The 18,685-nt window shown below is 37.8% G+C and overlaps 1 protein-coding gene across 1 annotated transcript; it reads left to right on the forward strand.

Annotated features, from left to right (window-relative positions):
• Positions 1-725: 725 nt before the first annotated feature.
• Positions 726-14,443, forward strand: LOC106154049 (uncharacterized). Its single transcript, XM_013528279.3, has 2 exons — positions 726-2,266; positions 13,382-14,443. Exons 1-2 carry the CDS (start codon positions 1,219-1,221, stop codon positions 13,534-13,536), a joined length of 1,203 nt encoding a protein of 400 aa, XP_013383733.2. The 5' UTR covers positions 726-1,218; the 3' UTR covers positions 13,537-14,443.
• Positions 14,444-18,685: the final 4,242 nt, after the last annotated feature.

The following is an 18,685-nucleotide window of genomic DNA, read 5'->3' on the forward strand; positions in this document are numbered from 1 at the left end:
CTCTTTTTTCAGCTTGAATGTTTGTTGCAGAAACCTGTTCCAAGCGGAAATCATTTGTTGAAAGTCATCCGGCAAAGGCAACCGAATCGACGAAAAAGCTTAAAATGTCAGTTATTGCATCAAAAACTTTGAGTGAAAACGTTTTTCCCCAACTCTCTTTGCTCGCCGCGGGCTTGTTTCCTGCATGTTTATATCTCTATGACCGGAGAGGCCCCACATTGCATCAATATCAATAAATACAATGAAACAATGATGTAGTTTTCAGCACAGGTAAAAGGAAAGTTGGAAATTATTTGTTGAGGATAGAGTTAAAACAAATACTGCCATTAAGCTGGCTTCTCCTCGCGCGGTCTCACGTTGCTCGATGTGGGAGGCGACCAGAGCCTCTCAGCACCAGCTGCGTAATGCGGGGGGAATTTGAGGAAGATTAATTACTAAATGCTTTTAGAGGGGTGATTAATCTGTCAAAAAGGGACTGGGTCCAGACTTTATGATTTCAATAAAGTCAAAATTGATGAAATTTTGATACGTTTCTTCGAAATTTTGATGGAGATGTGACTATTTTCAGATCTTAATTTGCTGCAATAAATTTATGGCGCGTAAAAGCAGACGATCCGTTCGCACCTTCGCACCCTCTTGCAGTAAATGGGAGGGCCCCGAGAGGGGGAGATACCGCATCGCGTGGCTTTTACTGGGACGTGTCACCTTTCTGAGCATGCTCCGTTCTTGGCGCTGGCTTTAAAGCATCCTTATCGTCTGCCAGACCTTAGTGTTGTTTTTGACAGCTAAGAAGAGAACACAGCGCAGAGATTGGTTGAGGAACAAAGATTCATTCATTCGGTAGACCTCTGAAGCTAAGACGGCGCATGTGGTTAGTGTTCTGACAGATCAAAACTTTTTTATCGTTTACAAAACATCGAGAGTGGATGCCGGAGTTAACGAAGAGAATAATTAGGCCTGTTTTTATTTTTGCGTCTTTGGTCAAGGTTTAAAGATTAAATAACACAGTTGGTACAATTAGACGGATTTTGTCAGTGTTGCCGATTGCTCCCTACGCCAGATTTCCTGACTAACCAAGCGTGGGCTGCATCTCGTGAAAGCCATTTTCTGCTAGATTACCGCTTGAAATTAAGTACATAACTTTCAGCGACGCGCTACAAGAACTCCAACGGAGTAAAAGAGATTCTGGTGCACTTCGCCCGCTCAGATATATTCGCCATGGATCACTCCAGCTCGCAACTGGCAGAAATGGACGCTCGCAATAACATGGAGAAAATACAACCCAAAATTGAAATGATGGATTCAACGGAGGAGAAAAACTCCGGAGACGAAGCTCCCAGCACTACAACAGACATTAATGGACCAGCGTCCCCCAACAGCCAAAAAAAGAAGGGAGCTATGGGGGTCAGACGCTCGGAGAAGCCGCCTTATTCTTACATAGCACTGATCGTAATGGCCATCCAGGCCGCCCCTACCAAGCGCTGTACTCTGAGCGAGATCTACCAGTTTCTCCAGCAACGATTCCCGTTTTTCAGGGGCTCCTACCAAGGCTGGAAAAACTCAGTACGGCATAACCTGTCTCTGAACGAGTGCTTTATCAAGTTACCTAAAGGGCTAGGAAGGCCAGGCAAGGGGCATTATTGGACTATAGACCCGGCAGCTGAATTCATGTTCGAAGAGGGTTCGTTCCGTCGCCGTCCCCGAGGGTTTCGTCGTAAGTGCCAGGCACTGAAACCGTTCGGTTTCAACAGCATGGCCGGTTTGGGTGGACCATATGACATGCTTCACCATCAGAACCAAGGCATGCAGAACCACATGAACATGGCGTGCGCCATGAACGCCATGAACACGTCGCACGCGCAATACGACGCCAACAGCATGATGAACATGAACTACGCCAACCACCACCAGCAACAGTACTCCAGCAACGCCTGCATGGCCATGAGCCCCCACTACCCCTCAAACTACGCCACCACCGCCCCAGAGGCTCCATACGCTTCCATGGCAACGACAAGTAACTCAGTGTCTCCCCCGGGTGGTATGACGCCCGGGAACGTTTTTGACAGTCACAGCCACCACTCTGTCATGGGCAGCCCGTCCCTGTGGTCACAGAGGTACCCCATCAAGCAGCAGGCGCTCAGTCCCAGCGGCAGCACGGGGTCCATGCAGAGCCTCTCTCCCGTGGGCAGCGATACCAGTCTCTATGGCAAGGGCCCCATAACAAACGGAGAGGCTATGGATCTAGCCGTATCTGCAGCGGTCACAGGTAAAGAAAACGTCTTTTTCTCAGCATCAGTAGGGTTGACATTTTAAGTGAAGTTATACACCACTGTAGGAATTTTCTGTTTATTTCACCTATTTTTTATTGAAATTAATATTATTTTCTTGAGCCTTTGTTTGCCGTGTGTAATAGAACTGCGTCCTTTTATTACATTATTATTTTTAGTCAAAATCCATGATAATTAGTGGGGAAAACGCCTTCAAATATCTTTCATCTAAAATGTCAACCATGCAAACGTTGTATTATTCTTTGAAACTATTTTGTATATTGTACAGTATATTGTAGGCAGTGTATCGTACCTTGATCTTCTATTCATGTCTGGGTTTTTATATGTATCGAGAAGGCAAGCAACACTAAAACCTGTTTACTTCCCTAGAGCAACCTAAAAGATCTACATTTATAACGTGTAATTCACCTTCGGTCGGTTTTATATCTAGGACAAAAACAAATCGGGGAATTCTCAAATTTTACACAGATTTTGTGTTGACATAAAAACTACAGGCTAATCCCGATCTTACACAAGATCGATTTGCAAACATGCTGTCGATTTTTTCCGGGTTACTGTAAGTTCGCTTCTATCCAATTATTGAAAAGGGAACTTAATCGCTAACTCTGACATTTTCACAAGAGAAGATCGAGAGACAGAAGTAAATCGTAACTACCAACAACCACCCAAGTTTTAAATGTGCGAAATGTCAGTGAGGGATGTAGGGGCAAATCTCGTATTATCGGCTTATGAAATTGCGGTGGTTCGGGGTGCTTATGTTGCGACTCCAACGTTCAAGGATTTTCCATCAAAACTCAAAAGACAATTCCGATAATGAGTGGTATAATGGTCAAGTTGGTGTGCTTTTGTTTTTTTATGAGTGGTCTAAAATTGAGTTTTTAAACTGAAAGTTGTCCGAAGTTTCAAATAGTTATACCCCCGCTTCCCTTAAAATTTTAATAAGACATGAATACAAAAGAAAACTGATATTAGGTAAAAAAAAATCCAATATTTCTGAAATGGATTTCTTTGAAAAGAAGTGAAAAAGGATCGACTAACATATATCCTTGTTTTCATACAAAATTTCTACAAAATGTTGAAATATTTAGGGCCTTTCACACTTTTAATGTACGGTGGAAATTATGAAGCATGTTAATAATTTTGTTACCATAATTTAAATCTTGTAAACACAGTAAACATCGTTTGATTTTGCTGTATATATAATATATTATATAATATTTATGAATGAGCGTTTGAATTATCAATGAAAATTAACCAGATCTAAACATTATTGAGAGACTTGGTCAAAAAGTGACCAAAAATTGTTTGCAGAAAACTGTCACCACCAAACGGCGAGAAAACAGTGAATAAAAAACCTCTTACCGTGTACTTTTGGCGTTAGACGAATCCCTCCTACACGCGTAATACGGTATACAATTTACATTTCTTACTAATATTTAGGTGTTGGATTTTGAGAGTAAATACAGAGTCACCGAAGGCTCAACGTGGGTGGAGAAAGAGAAGAGGGCAAAAAGCGGAGAGAATTCCAACACTGGTAATGCTGTAACGCGTAGTAAATAAAACTCACACCGCAATCCCTGTAGTAAATGTTCGCCGTCGCCGGTTTACGGATCGTCCTTCAACGTTTATTTGAACAGGGATCCACTATAAACCGTCGAAATTTTTGTAATTCATATCTAAACTGTGTTAAGAAAATCATAAACATAGGCGCTGAACAGATAAACGGTTCTAATTAGGCATGTAAAACACTTGCTTCCAACCGAATGGCACACTTTGCCAGAGAACAGGCACACGCTGAACTGAATCTAAAATATATTTTTCCAAAAATTTATATTTAAATGGTTTTTGTGTCCGATTTTTTTTTGTCGGGTAGAATGAACGTTTGTGACCAGATTTCGGTTTCTTTTCTTTGTTCGTATAGTGCTTAAGACTAAAATATCAAGTGATATTAACATTGTCTGTTAATTTAAGGAAGTTTTAATTAAAAGCGTTACACATTAAATTGTTATCAAGAAATAAAACCATTTTTCGCTAAAACAATTTAGAACTCACCGATTTATTACTTCTGCGTGCCTACCTTTAGCAAAAGTTTACTTTCCTGAATTTAATTATACTTAATCATCGGAACAACTGCGTTAACAGGTTAGGGTCCGAAGATTAGAGTAACTCTTAGTTTGTTCACTAAATTTTGCTACACCGTGCCCAGCAAGACCTCTATTATCTTTTCTCATATCAGTGCGTATATTTAGCTTTCAGACGAAATCCCATAGTCCAAGCTTCCAGCTTTAGGCCCGGGTAGGGTTTTATTTCTCTTTCCTTTTCTCTCGAATCGCGAAGCAGACCTCGTATTAAAGAATTTGCTTCTTTTTTTTGCCTGATTTGCCGCAATAATCCGGTTCACGCCTTCGTACACGTTGCGGGTTAACTTGCGTGTGGGGTCGCCGGGTGGAAGAAACGCGCTCACGCCCGTGGGGGATTTTTCGGCTCGATCCAGTGCTCGGATTGTTTCGTTGTCGTCAGGGTTTTGTAGCTAAGAAAATGGCCCCGAAGATTTTCCCGATAGATATGGCTTCGGCAACATTGCAAACTTGTTGTGTACATCTTAATCCTTGCAGGTTCAGTATTTCAATGTACTGAAATTAATATGAACAGACAGGTAGTTTGGGTGTTCGTCATCAGATAACTTGCTTGATTATCGTCAAAATTCGCCAGCATTTTTAATTCAAAATCAAAATGCAACTTCTGCTTTAAAAGATTAACGATTGCAAACATTTGCAATTTAATAAGAATATTATTTCTTCTATTAGTATTTATTTCTAAATAAGGATAACCTTTATTAACCCGCTGTTGCTAAAACGCAGTAATGTGATTTCAGCCACATCTCACCGGCTGGAGACAGATGCACACATATATACACAGTTCGTGGCTCGATTTGGGTCCAGTTTTCTTTGGCAATTCGGTAGCCTTTGAACATTTCGTGCCTGAAAGACCCTGTTTTTGTAAGCTCAGCTTCGAGGCGTTAGTGCCGAAATATGTTCGTTTAGAAAAAGAAATGTTATCCTCTCGGCAGCTGTGGCAACGACCGTACCGCTCAAAGCTGTTGGCTTTTTTTCCAGCGCGTAAAGAAAAAAAAGAAGAAAATAGCGCGAGGACGTTTTAGCGAGCCACGTTTTAATAGAATCAGCAGGAATAAAAACGCTTGCACCGTTAAAGGGCGGAATCCCCAGCCGAGACATGGGTCGTTTTTATATCTTATCATAATACATTACTCCATTGGTTCATGGTATTTTTTGTAACGGAATGGGACTTTATTATGGGGAATGTTTTGCAGAAAAAAGGAGGGAAGGAAAGAGAGAATTACTCAACGGATAAATGATGTCTGATTGCATGAATGAATGAATCAGAGAAAGAGTCAGATAGTTTAAAAAAAATAACCCTTTATATTTTATAAATACCAGTACAGATTTCAAAAACAATTCTTCTTAACGAGCAACTATGCCAATATCATTACAACTCAAACACAAACAACAACGGCAAATAAAAAACACTGAAAATTTTGTAAATTTGTTTCGAAATCTTTACCTATGAAAAGACCACCGGTGAAAAAATCGAGTGAAGTTCATCTCACTAAGTGAAGGGCGGAGATCAGTTCATTTAATCCGGGATCATCAGCGCCAGAAATTACTTCTGGCTTCTTCAACGTTTTCTTCTCAGTTAATGGATCGGCTGCCCCTCGGGGTTTCCGCTTCGTTACCTAACCCGGTCCATAGCGTTCACTTTTACATGTTTTCATCTCTCTTATGTTTTTTTCTTTCTTTTGCCTTAAAGTAAGGAATAGCGATCCCAGAATAAACAGGTAAAATCTTATTTTCTTAAAGGATTTTAAGAGTAATAATAATTGGAGAAAAATTTTTTCGAAATTTTTATTTAGCGATATTTAAGTAATAAACATAATTTGTGTTATGTCACAAATAACGTCACACAATAAAAATTGATTGATTATAAATTGAAGTGAAAGGCAATTTATTACGACCAAAAGGCTGTGATACGGGTACGATATCTAATCTTAATATCTGAATGGTGACAGAATGTAAGCAAAAGAACAAACTATAAAATTAAAAGTCATAGTGACATTTTATTAAACCGCGAAAACTTAAAACATTGCTTGAATTGTTTAGACCCAGTAAGCCAAAGAAGGAATGAAAGAGTTGGAAATAGAAAAAAAAACAGAAAGGACTAGAGAGGTCTTCAAAAGCACCAGTGATGAAAAAGCATTCAAATAATTTTAAAGCAGTAGGACATCCGAATTCAGTAAATGTAATCACTTCTACATGTACCCCCCCCCACCCCCACCCCACCCCCGAATAACAGTCTAAATATTTTCATCGAGATTTGAGAAGAGAAGAACTTTTCGGATATGTTGTTTAGCAGCATACAGATAAAAACAAAGCCTCCCTCTACTGTGATAGTAAAAATGACGAGTGGTGCCTCAGAAAAAAATTTCCAGGACTTATCTCCGGGTTGTGTAACAGGAAGATGGGTCCCCGGCAGTCTGTCTTAGTGATGATATCGAGTGACCGGGTTTATTTAAATGCCTCTTGGAATAATAAATCGTTAAGATCAGATTAAGACGAAAAGGTGGTCCTTGATCGTAAATTCTTCACTTATAATATTGGTAGTCCAGTTACGTCAGTTGCCTTCAAGGCTCCATTTTGTTTACAGTTTGTTTGAATCAGGAATAAGGGAACTAATGAATGTCGCTTATCTCTTCACTTTTACCTTTTTCATGATGGGTGGTTTTTCAAAATGAAGAATTATGACAAATCTGAACCTCAAGGTATTTAGAAAAATATTTCAGGAATTAGAGCGAGTGGCCTTTAATTCATGAAATGAAGTTCAGCAATGGGATCCGCCTCTGTTCATTTTGTATAAATGTGTGGTTGGTTATATACACACTGAAAGCAACAGGTTTCAAACATTTAATAAATCCATTTATTTATTTACATATTGATATAAATCTTTTTCATGTAATGAAATATGTAATAAAGAAAATATAAATCACTTTTGCAGCACAAAACATAGGCCTTTATTCATATATATTGAAAAACAAGAAAAGCTGTTCCATACATAAATTAGGGCCTACATTGAACAACTTTACACTGTGCATCATCACAAATCTGTTTTTATTTTTTTAATTAAATTTCAATATTTTGAATTAATTCTTCTTCTTCTATTTCTTTAATTTCTATTTTTGACAGTGAAAGGTTTTCTCTACATAAAAAGAGCCTTTAAGAATTATTAGGACACAAAGATCAACTCAAGTCTTAGCTGTGTATTTAGTGCCTGTTCCAAATAATTGAAATGGACAAGTAAATAGCGTGTAAAACGTTATGATAAGAAATGTGTATATTCTAATGCTATTATCTGATCGCTAGCTTATTCAATAGACATCAAGTGGAAAAAAGACTGATAATATGTGATTCAGTCACTGGATCTAGATCTTGACTTTTCCCAGACAAAGAAACCTTGCAAGGAAAATGCATTACGCCCTTCAATTAAACAATAATTGATTAATTGAAATTAAATCTCAAATTCCCTTTAAATGTTACACAATTTTGAGAATTCTGCGCCGACGCTGGTCTGTCTGACGCTGGACATCTTATCTTGGGGATATCTTGACCCAAGCTGCTATCTGCCCAATTTATCGTTGAGTAATTCATTTTCTCAGATTGCTAGAAATACAATCGCTGTTAGAAGACCAGAAAAGAATAAATATAGTGTCATATTCGTCTTGTGAATTAAGTTGTAACATTCCAAGTGTTATTGCATATATATACTTATAGAGAGAAGGAAAAATATATTTTGTCCATAAAGATATTTCTCATCCTGGCCATTGTGGCGGTATATGATAAAAATCTTGTATAATTTCAGCTAAAAAACTCTATTTTTGCCAAATTCTACAACCAAAGTCTCTAATAAAAATTAAATATATTCTGAGTAGTTTTATTAGGAATACTGTGTTACCACTTGTTTTGTTTAGTTTGAAAAAAAGTTGGTGAAATATTGAAGTGTTGGTCGTATATTGGTCTCACAGCGATTACAGCGGCACATAGCATAAATATTTTTGCAGAGTTAATCCAGAAGATAAATAGCTCCCCTTAATAAGTCCACCGTGTATTCAGCTGGCTGGCCGCTCCTATGGTCATCTTGACCAATTAGCTGAGAAAATACTGACCGAGAAGTGACCTAACTTGGGGTAATCTTTCTCACGTTATTTCTGATTCCACATACCTGTCTTCAGCCCAAACATTCCATAGCTTGTTTTTCTGCCTTGTTTTTGCAGGGCACCCCACAGCAGAACCAACCCTGAATATAACTCTAACAAAATGATTTTAATTAAATATTATATTTATTCATTTGTCTCTTTTTATTTTCATTTAATCTAGGACCCACTACTTAATTTTCATCATTTTTATGTACATACCCATGATTTTTGACACAGACACAAAAATGTAATATCTGATCTAGTATTTGTTTTGTTTTGTTTTTATTTATTCAAAGAAACATTTTTCTGCATATTTACCAAGTTGTTGAAAATGTTTCTGTAAACATAATCTGCTACCATAGTTACCTTTGTGAAAACTTATTTGATATTATTCGAGCTTTATTTATAAATAAGAGAGATTTATAATAATCTTAACAAGACTAATCACAAAATATTTGACTATAATAAATATTAATTGATAAATTTTCAATATCTCGGCTATCATTTGAATAAAGAGCATATCGTTAGATCCTGTGATAAAGATTAATTCTCCTTCTGGGATAGGCAAAGGACGGAAAAATAAATTGAATGAAAAAGGGAACCCTTTTTTTTTGTCAAGCACGTCTGAGATTAGAAAATAAAGTATAGATAATACAAAGAAACAAGTAAGCAGACTTGCCGTTAATTTGTAATTTCAAGAAAATTTTCATGTAGGAAAGTATAACTGAAAGAAATCAACCAATAATTATAAATTGTTAATTCTATTTTTCAAAAATAACATATGTAAATCACAAACATGTAATTTCACACAGTATTTACGGTATCAGGATATTTGAGGGAATGCAAAGTTTTTTGACGATTAGATATACAACGACAGTGTAGCAGTACCGATGTGTCATCACTTTGTCATTTCACTGAAAATCTTTGATGGAAAAACAAAGCGGAGGTGAAAAACCGCATCAGTATCCCCCAAAACAGACCCATGGCGTCTCACCAGCATGTTCTCGTTGCCAACGAGGCGCGACCGCAGCATGCAGTGAACGCTTCCCGTCCACCACGGGCATGTCTCACAACATCACTATAGCCCCGAAAATTGGTCTTAACTTTTAGACCAAAATTTTAGTCTAATTTGACCTAAAATTAATCATCAGTAGTCCAATTAAATGATATATTGCGCACGTTTTACAGCGAGAAAACATTGCAAGTGTTTCGAACTAAAAATTACTTAAAGTGAATATCTAAGGGTTTATTTAAACTTAAGTTGAATATATTTTTGGTCTTAAACTTGAGACCAGTTTTTGGTGAAAAGTTCTTTTGTGAGATCGGCCCCAACCCTCTTAGCGCAAAACCTCTCTCCGCCGTACAATTCAGTTAATTGATAATTTAATTTGAAAGGCTGGTAGGCCTCGTTATGTAACTAATGGATCTTAGGTGCCCGAGAGTTGAGCGTAGAGGGTAACCAAAACCGACAGCCTTCTCGGCAGAAGTCACATTTTATCATAAATCGTGTGCGGTAGATGTCCAAATTTATTTCACAACGCCGTGACAAACATTGGCCAGTGCGAGAACCGTGCTCTTCTTGCAGCGCCGCTGTAAGCGTTCGACTGCCGCAAGTTTAAATTGAGCAATTTGACTGTTTACTACTCAAGCGTGTGGACCCTGCCGGCTTGAATTAAGAAAACTAGTGTCAACTAGAGACTTACTACACGGCACAATTTCAAAGAGGCGAGATTTTTTCTCTTTGTATTCTTGAAGTAAATGAAAGAATAACTTCAGCGCAATGAAGTCTAATTAAGATATTTCGCATTAGGTTCTATGGTTTCCGCACAACAGTCCCAAAGCTGCGTTCGTTTTCTTGGTTCACATTCAATTACCGTTAAAACACAAAGATTTTGCTGCCCCGAATAAAACGTTCTCTTGCACTAATAAGTTACCAACATTTGTATTTAAAAATACCAGAAATAGAAACGCCGTCGATTATTCAACTGCACGTCTGTACTGTGAAAACGCACGGTCATGTTAAAAATTGAATGAAGTATTTTTGGGAACATTTAATCCTATCTCCCCCGCCGTCCCTTCCAGACTCAATTAATCAATTAAGAAGTGATCAGTAATTACTGTGTGAACTACGCTTTATAATCTGTAATAATTTTAAGATACTTAGGGCGGGAATCAGCGTTCCCAGTGGACAGATGCCAATATTCATCCGAGCAACTCTTGGCAACTGACGCTTATCCTTAACAATAATACCCAGTAGAAGTAAGGCACATCTTCAGCGAGCAAGACGAACGCTGCCTGTGGCATTAACCACTTTTTTCCTCAAACTGAAGAGCAAGCGCTCGAGTTACTATCGCCGCCGGGGCAGATATGCGTCGTTCAAAGAACGCTGAATGACTGTCATTCTCTTTAGATGTCTTAAGTTTTCTGAAATGAGGGCTTGTTTTAATCATCGGCGTTCCCCGGGTCCTGTTACGACTACCTGGACCACCCGTGAGCCGAGGAGACCAGTTCGCGGTGATCTAGACAGCCAAGAATGGCTTTATCCCAGAGATTAGTGTTGCCTGCCACTGGTAGTGTTGTAAGCTCCAGTCCTGCGAGGATACTGCTATGCTGCCATGATGTCATGTTATGTGGGAATCAAACTGCCACTTGTTATAATTCACTGTGCCAGGTTGCGTAATTTTGAGTTCTCACGCCAGTTCGAAGGATTTTATTGTTCAACGATCGCTTTTTAAGAAAATGAATGAATAAATGATCCAATATAGAAGTACAAATATACAAGTAAACCGGAGAATATAGAACAAAAACCTGATTTCACACAGCCAAATTAAATAAATGCACGTTACTCTCGAACATCACATGACCAGAGATCGACGTTGTTATCATGATTGAGGTTTTGCTCCAACTTGTTTTAGTTTTAAAAAACATAGGATGTAAACAAAGTACTGTTAAGCGCCATATTTGTTCTATTGTCGGTTTGAAGAAACCTATAAAAATGCTAATTAGTTTTTTATATTTCTCCAAATAATTATAGGTTATATGAGCAACATATTTTTTAACCGTGAGGTATGCTCATTTGAGTTAGCAGCATTAAAGAAACGAAAACAAAGATTTGTACGAAAGATATGTAAAATTAAACACTTGTTTTGTTATTAGGTTACCACTTGGGCCAAAGATCGTTTTCTTTCTCGGGAATGCATAGCCTTTCCTCCGATGTTTGGTAAATTTGATGTTGTTGAATTCTTAAACAAAAGCAAAAGTTATTTTCATGGTGAGGGCCTTTGGAAGATGGCCTGCGAAGTGAGCCATTCAAATGTTATCTTTAAGATGATACTGACAATATTCTACTTAAAATGCTCTTAAAAACTGGTTACCTAATTCTGGAACGCTGGCACATGGCAGATATGAAATATAGACGAATTTCAAAACGGTGACGTAATTCAGAAACGCTGGCAGATGGCCGTTATGAAATATAGGTGAAACGCTAGCCTTGTTTTTAAACAATTTCTTCCATGCGTGGGTGGAGGCTGTCAGTAATGGGCGGGTTATTTGCTCCTCATAAATTCGTCCGTGTCCATTTTGATAGGGGTGGCTGCCTCGAAATGTCATCACAGAATGGTTGAAAAAGTCGTTGAAAGACTGGTGAGGACCGGCTTGTGTCAAGTCGTAGAAAAACTCTCCTTCAGCTACAGTATACATATTTCTGGGCACAATAAAGAAATGTACAAGGCCCCAGAACCAAACTTAACCAAACCATATGGTATTTTTCAGCAGAAGTAATATTCACTGTGCTCAAAATCCATGTCTCTAAAGCATGACTTATACTAGGGCCCTGACCTGTAAAACAGATATGTGATAGTTCTCAGTGGCCGGAGACGATGACCATACCCCCCTGGTCAGTAGGTCTGACGACATTTTGTTTGAAATTTTACGGCAACATTTTTGTCAACATTTCTACGATGATTTATGGATGACGACGTGCGGAAGGGTGAAAACACCACCGAGTGAAAGTAATGACAAAACTGTAATAGAATAGTTTCTACGTCTCTATATCCTCACTGTGAAGAAACCTTCATTGATTTTTACTTTAAAATAACGTGAATGCAGGTTTTAAAGTTGCTTCAAATTCTGTTTCAAATAAGGATAGATGTAAAGATGAAGTAATGTGAATCAGTTATAATATTAAAATATGTACATAATATTTCATGAAAGAGAAAAAAAAGATTAATGAATAGGAATCAACATAAAAAAATAAACAGTGCCAATTCTAAGCTTAGATTATCAAGCGAAATAGATACATTAATGTTAATAAAAACACATGTTATTCGAAAAATGTTTGTATAAAATACAATATATACAAAGATGAATATAAGTGTGCTGAATAATGACGGGAATACAGAAAAATCAAATTTTGATTTACAAATTGTGAAGACAGGGAAACTAAGCTGGGTCGGAAGTTTAAGATACTTATATGAATAACCTTTTGGAATAACTATACGAGAAGGGACAATCTGTTACCCATTTAGTACGTTTTTTGCGTGTTTTATAATATGTTTTCATTTATTTTCTTTATATTGTTCTGTCTGGCTTGCTTTTTCACGGCCTATATTGTACAAGCGCATCTGTTTCATGATAAATAAAAAAAAGATAAAACTGAACATTTCTCATTTCTAAAGTAAGTAAAACTGTAAAATGCCTTCAGTTACGAAGTTTAAATCCTCCCCTCATTCTCTCTCTTTTTTTCTCTCTCTCTCTCTCTCACAAGATATTGTAAATTAATTCAAAAGCATAAATCATATGAATAATTTTTCTCTCTCTTTCTTTCCAGGTATGCGACTCCAGACCAACCCCCAGAACGCTTTCCCTGGGATGCAGGACCGCAAACCCTACTTCCAACCCCCCACCGTCAACGCCGTCCCGTCCCCCCTTGCTCCGGGCTCCACGCTGCAGCATGGCGGATATTATGACAAATGTATGATTTGATCCCCGGGGTCTACAGACTTTCTTTGATGATTAAAAAGCAGAGAAGTCGTGTGAATTGATTCTTCCACGGACGATTATAAAAAACAACGGGCGGACGTTAGGTCGGGATGTTGCCTAGCAACCATAAAGCTAGTTTATGACAATGAAAGCAATGTGCAAAAGTATGATGATCTTGAGGGTGAATTGGACAAGAAATGATGGGCATTTGAGGAAGGTTACCTATGACCAACGTCGCGTTCTAAAAGTTCATGCCGTGCTGACGGAAGTCGAGGGAGATCGTTACGTAACACTGACGCACATACGGCGGAAGAGAGACCGTCCGGCCGAGGCAGGAGGCGAGAAAGAGACTTTCGTGCGGATGAGGCGTCTTCGCCCCAGAAATAAGTCCGCGGGCCGAAAACTGTGGCAAGGATAACAACGCACAGCTCGCTTGGATACATTTCCAAGAGAGTAAAACACAGGAGCGCAATAAGGAAATGAATATCTTTGGAAATAAGACAGCCATTTTCCAAAACACTTCCAAAACTGTTCGAAAATTGACTAATTAATGAGGAAGCGGATGCAGGAATATTTTATACGAAACTTTTATTATCCTTCTGTGAAATAGGACTGCGTTTTGTTTTAGATTACTGTAAAAAAAAACTTCACACCATTTGAGTTCTCGTTTTATGTTGTCTCGGTGTATCTGTTATTTAAAATAACACCAGTTTGTTAGATTAAAATGTAAAAAGGTATAATGTACCATAGTAGAGTGATATTTTATACTCAAGTTTGCGTGTGACATTTTTATTTAAAGTGTGTTTTTATAAAGTGTAATTTTCTATGTGCCAATGAGAAGAAGTCTCGGAGGAAAAGTAATAAAAAGCTGGCCTAAGTGCAAATATGACTTGCCAAAGATTTGAATGTATACACGATTAGAGTGTTACTTGGTTATTTCATGTAGAATTGACGAGGTAATAACGAGTGCTGCGTTCCCAGAGCGTCGTCTGCCTGCCAAACGTTGATGGAGTTGTGCGTAATGAAGATCATCGTCTGCTACGCCCCTGCAGATCACGAGTCGAACCTGTAGTGTAATTCGTATACTTACAAATGCATAGAAAATGTCATTAAATTGTTACTAGACTAAGCTCTATTTGCAGGGTGCGCGCCTAATGAACTTGCAAGTGTAAACCAAAAACCCCAACACCAAAAAGATACATGTTCTTGAAAATAAACAGGCTAGTCCATCTGGTTAGGCGGAACGCTGCAGAAACCCATTCAGAGCGTTCCACGGCTACTGAATTTATGTGGCGTAAAAACACATAACTGTCCCGAGACGACGAGTAAGGGATTCATTCCACTCGTTAAATTGGACGATATCTGTTGTAATTGTCCCACTGTCATTTAAAGCCGTAATTAATGGCGGGGTTGTTCTCTTGCCCTTGCAGACCACCCGTGCTGTGGAGACAACCGAGAGAGAAGGCCAGGTTTCGTTTTATGACTTTGCCGGGCAAGAGTCTCAGATTTGCTTTAAGTCGTTAAAACTCAAGAGCTTTTGTAATTAAACGACAAAGTGGATTTGTTTCTTGGGACCAAAAGCGAGATTAGCCGTATTGGTGGTGGCCAAAGATAAAGCGTACTTTTCGAAGCAATTTTTTTATCCTACTTGAAATATGCCTAAATTACCGTGTCTTGTATTGTTATCGAAGCATCGTGATGATGTAGGGGGACTGATGTAACTGTTTCAGCCACAGTCAGCTGCCTTTGTTTGCAACAACTTTCTTGAATAAAAAAAACTTACAAGGCAACCTTTATGTAAGTTTAGAAATAAGCCATTTTTAATAGTATGAATTGAGCGTTGAATCGATAGTTTATAGATAGTTATATTGCAAGCAACAGCACTGATGCGTGAGAATCTCTCAAGTGAATAAAAGCATATTTCTTAAGCTACATCTCATAAAAAGCGAGGAATTGTAAAAAAGCACTATCTGCCTGAATGGCCTATCACTGGTGCTGCAACGACCAATTAAATGTGAAAAATAAACAAATTTAAAATTTGTAAATTGTTTTGAGATCGAAGCAAGAAAGTTCACCATTACTTAAATTTCACATCAGCTTAAATATGGAATTTACGATGTTCAAACGGTTTAGTTGATAGGGTAAAAAAAAAAAAAACGCGTGGAAAGATAAAGTCTGGTGCAGAAAAAAATGGCGAAAGAGAGACGCTTTCCGGGTCTTGAATCATCCCTTTAAATCTTAATCTAATTAAAGAGGCAAAGATGCTTGTGAGTTATTTGCGGTAATTCCTGTATTGTTCTAGCTCAGTCAGAGTCGGGCCCTGGATATTGAGTTCAATGTTTTTCATGTATCTGTTGTATTGACGGATATCCCAGCAAGTAATTTTATCACTCTGACTGCTTTGATATGAGCTCTCGCTCTGTTTTCGCAGGCCAGTCAGATAGAAAATCACGTGGAATTCAGTAATTAACCCCAGTAATTGTTTACCCAAGAATGAAAAAGAAAACAAAAGAGTTCTCGAGCGCGACACTGAAGTTGGTTACTTTTCTGGCCCCCACATTTCATGTAATTCTCTCCTTGTGTAGAAGTCTCGCTTTCGTTTGATACTTATGTAAGCCATAAGCCGTACTCGCATTGATATTGAGGCCACTGTAAACTGCACTGGACCAGATGCGGATTTTTTTTTCTTTGAAAAACATAAATTGAAATGAAAATTTATTGAAAATTCAATGTTAATATCAAAATTAAAAAAAAAAAAAAGAAAACAAGATTTTGCACACTCAATCTGTTGATAAATAAGGGTGTTCAACATATACTGATGGAAACGCAAGAGTACATACTAGTACATGTATACAAGATTTAAAGAAAACTACATTTTGCATGAAGCTTGTTTATTTGGTCATCAAGGTCTAATTCTATGCAGTGTAATGAAAGGAAAAATTAAACATTAAGAACATATATAAATTTTAAGGACCTCTTTGTTATTGCCCAATTTCGAAATAGAATACAATTTTCTACATCTGATCTGAAGTAGTCTTTTCCATGCAACCATAAGTTATTGGTAAAATGATGAAAACATCAAATAAATAAAAACCCACATATAAATTAATATAAAATATTGTGCGTATTCATTGTAAAGCCAGTTTTGAACAACATATATGAGAAAGTAATGTTTTATTTACAATAGTCCTTTGCTTCAAATTGTTACCCTTGGAGGAGTTTCCTTTTCTCATGATTGACTTCATTATAGAGTATCTTGTAATATACCAGGACTCATTGATGAGACTTTGAATGCGCACGGCATCAATATTTGAACAAAGGTGTTTTACATGGCTTATTTCTGGGGACGTGACCAGAACCACGTGTATAATATCCAGTAGCAAAGCCATTTTCATCGACATGTCAAGGAGTCAATACAACTGGTATTTCAGAACATTCATTTTATTCCCCAAAGCTGTGCTTTGCTTTGTATGCAAAAACACTGTGCATCATGGAATTGGTAGTACGTTCAGAGGAAAAGAAGAAAAAAAAACAATACGTATACGTTGATGCATGAATAAAATTATTCCTCATTGCGACGTTTAGTGTGTTGTCACATCTAAAGCAATTTTAACTCAAACCCAGGGAATGATTGTGATTGTGTTTTGCTCAGCGCCATTTTGATAAACGCAACCTGCTACCACAATTCACAGGAGTGAAGTCCCTGGTTTCTTCCTCACAACATCATTTGGATTTTTAAAAGGAAACTTATACAAAGAAACTTACTTTTTTGACATTGCGTAAATGTATCTACCGGGGGCAAAACTACGAATAGTTATCATCAAATATAATAATAGAATACGTGCCATGTTATAGTAGCATAAAACAACAATTCTACTAGTTTGTGGTTGACAGATTGTTTATGTCATAGTAAAGACTTGAATTCAAAGGACACTAGATAATGGGATTCACGTTTTTTTCTCCAAGTTAAAGGGAAAACAATTGGATTTTTCTGGGGTAAACGACGATTTTCCCACACTTACCAATGGTTAATGAATCCTTTCCAACATTCAAGGTTAGTCCATTGTTTTTCTTCCCTAAAATGCTAATTTTTTAAAAATAAACTCTTAAGAGATTATTACAGAGGTATATCCATCTATGAAGGTCCACGTGGTGTGACAGCAAGCACAGATTCCAGAATAATTGCGATAACCGCTGATTTAGGGGAAAATTTATAAAAATATATATATATATATATATATATAATATATTTATTGCGTTTATTTTATAGAGAAATATTAATCTCAAACGAACAGTTGTTATCCCTTTAAACTTCCTCCCCCCCCCCCTCCCCCCCCCCCCCCCCCCCCCCCCCCCCCCCGCCCACCAACCCCGTTCCACAAAACCATTCTGTGGCTTTCACATCCAGCCATTGATCAGGCTCAAATCATCCTGAGTTTTAGAGAGCCAGGGTGGCGCGTGACGCCGTACAACTGGGCACCCGGTATACATCGGCTGGCTACTTGTCGAGATGTTCATTCCGGAACACACTCAGGAACTCAGGGTATTGATACAGATACATGTAGAACTACTGCAGTGTACTGTTACCCTCGTCAAAGCCGTAGATCTGGAGGGAAATCGGTTTCTTGTGAAATAAATCTAATGGAGTGATAGATGGGGATTTGAAGTTTATAAATCTATGTGAAGATAAAATCAAATGTCAATTAAATCAGTTCAGAGAAAAAGCAACAGTTCAGTAACCACTTGTGTTTGTGTGAGCGCGTGCATGTGTGTTTTTGCGTTTGAGCATGTGAACGTATATGTGTGCGTGTTTGTGTGAGCATATGTGTGTGTACCAGCTGACCACTAATTGTGTTTTCCTTTTTATGTCTGAATTTAAAACTTAGTTAATTAAGTCATAAAAAAAGAAAATAAAAAATGTGAACACAAAGCTGCAAAGGATTACTTGGAAGGGTTGAACAAGTGCATTGTAGAATCTGCTTCCTACATAAGGAACTAAATCTTTGGTAAAAAAAAATAATTCAAAACGTACTATTAGCCAAAGTTTAAAATCAGTAAAATTGTCACTTAAAGATTGATTTTTAATAATACCCCAACTTGTTGGACGAATGGTGCAAGCGGACTAAAGATTTAACGCCTAAAAACCCGGATA

Source organism: Lingula anatina, chromosome 4 (assembly GCF_051362555.1).
Source record: "Lingula anatina isolate TDL-2025a chromosome 4, LinAna3.0, whole genome shotgun sequence".
Lineage (NCBI taxonomy): Eukaryota > Metazoa > Brachiopoda > Lingulata > Lingulida > Lingulidae > Lingula > Lingula anatina.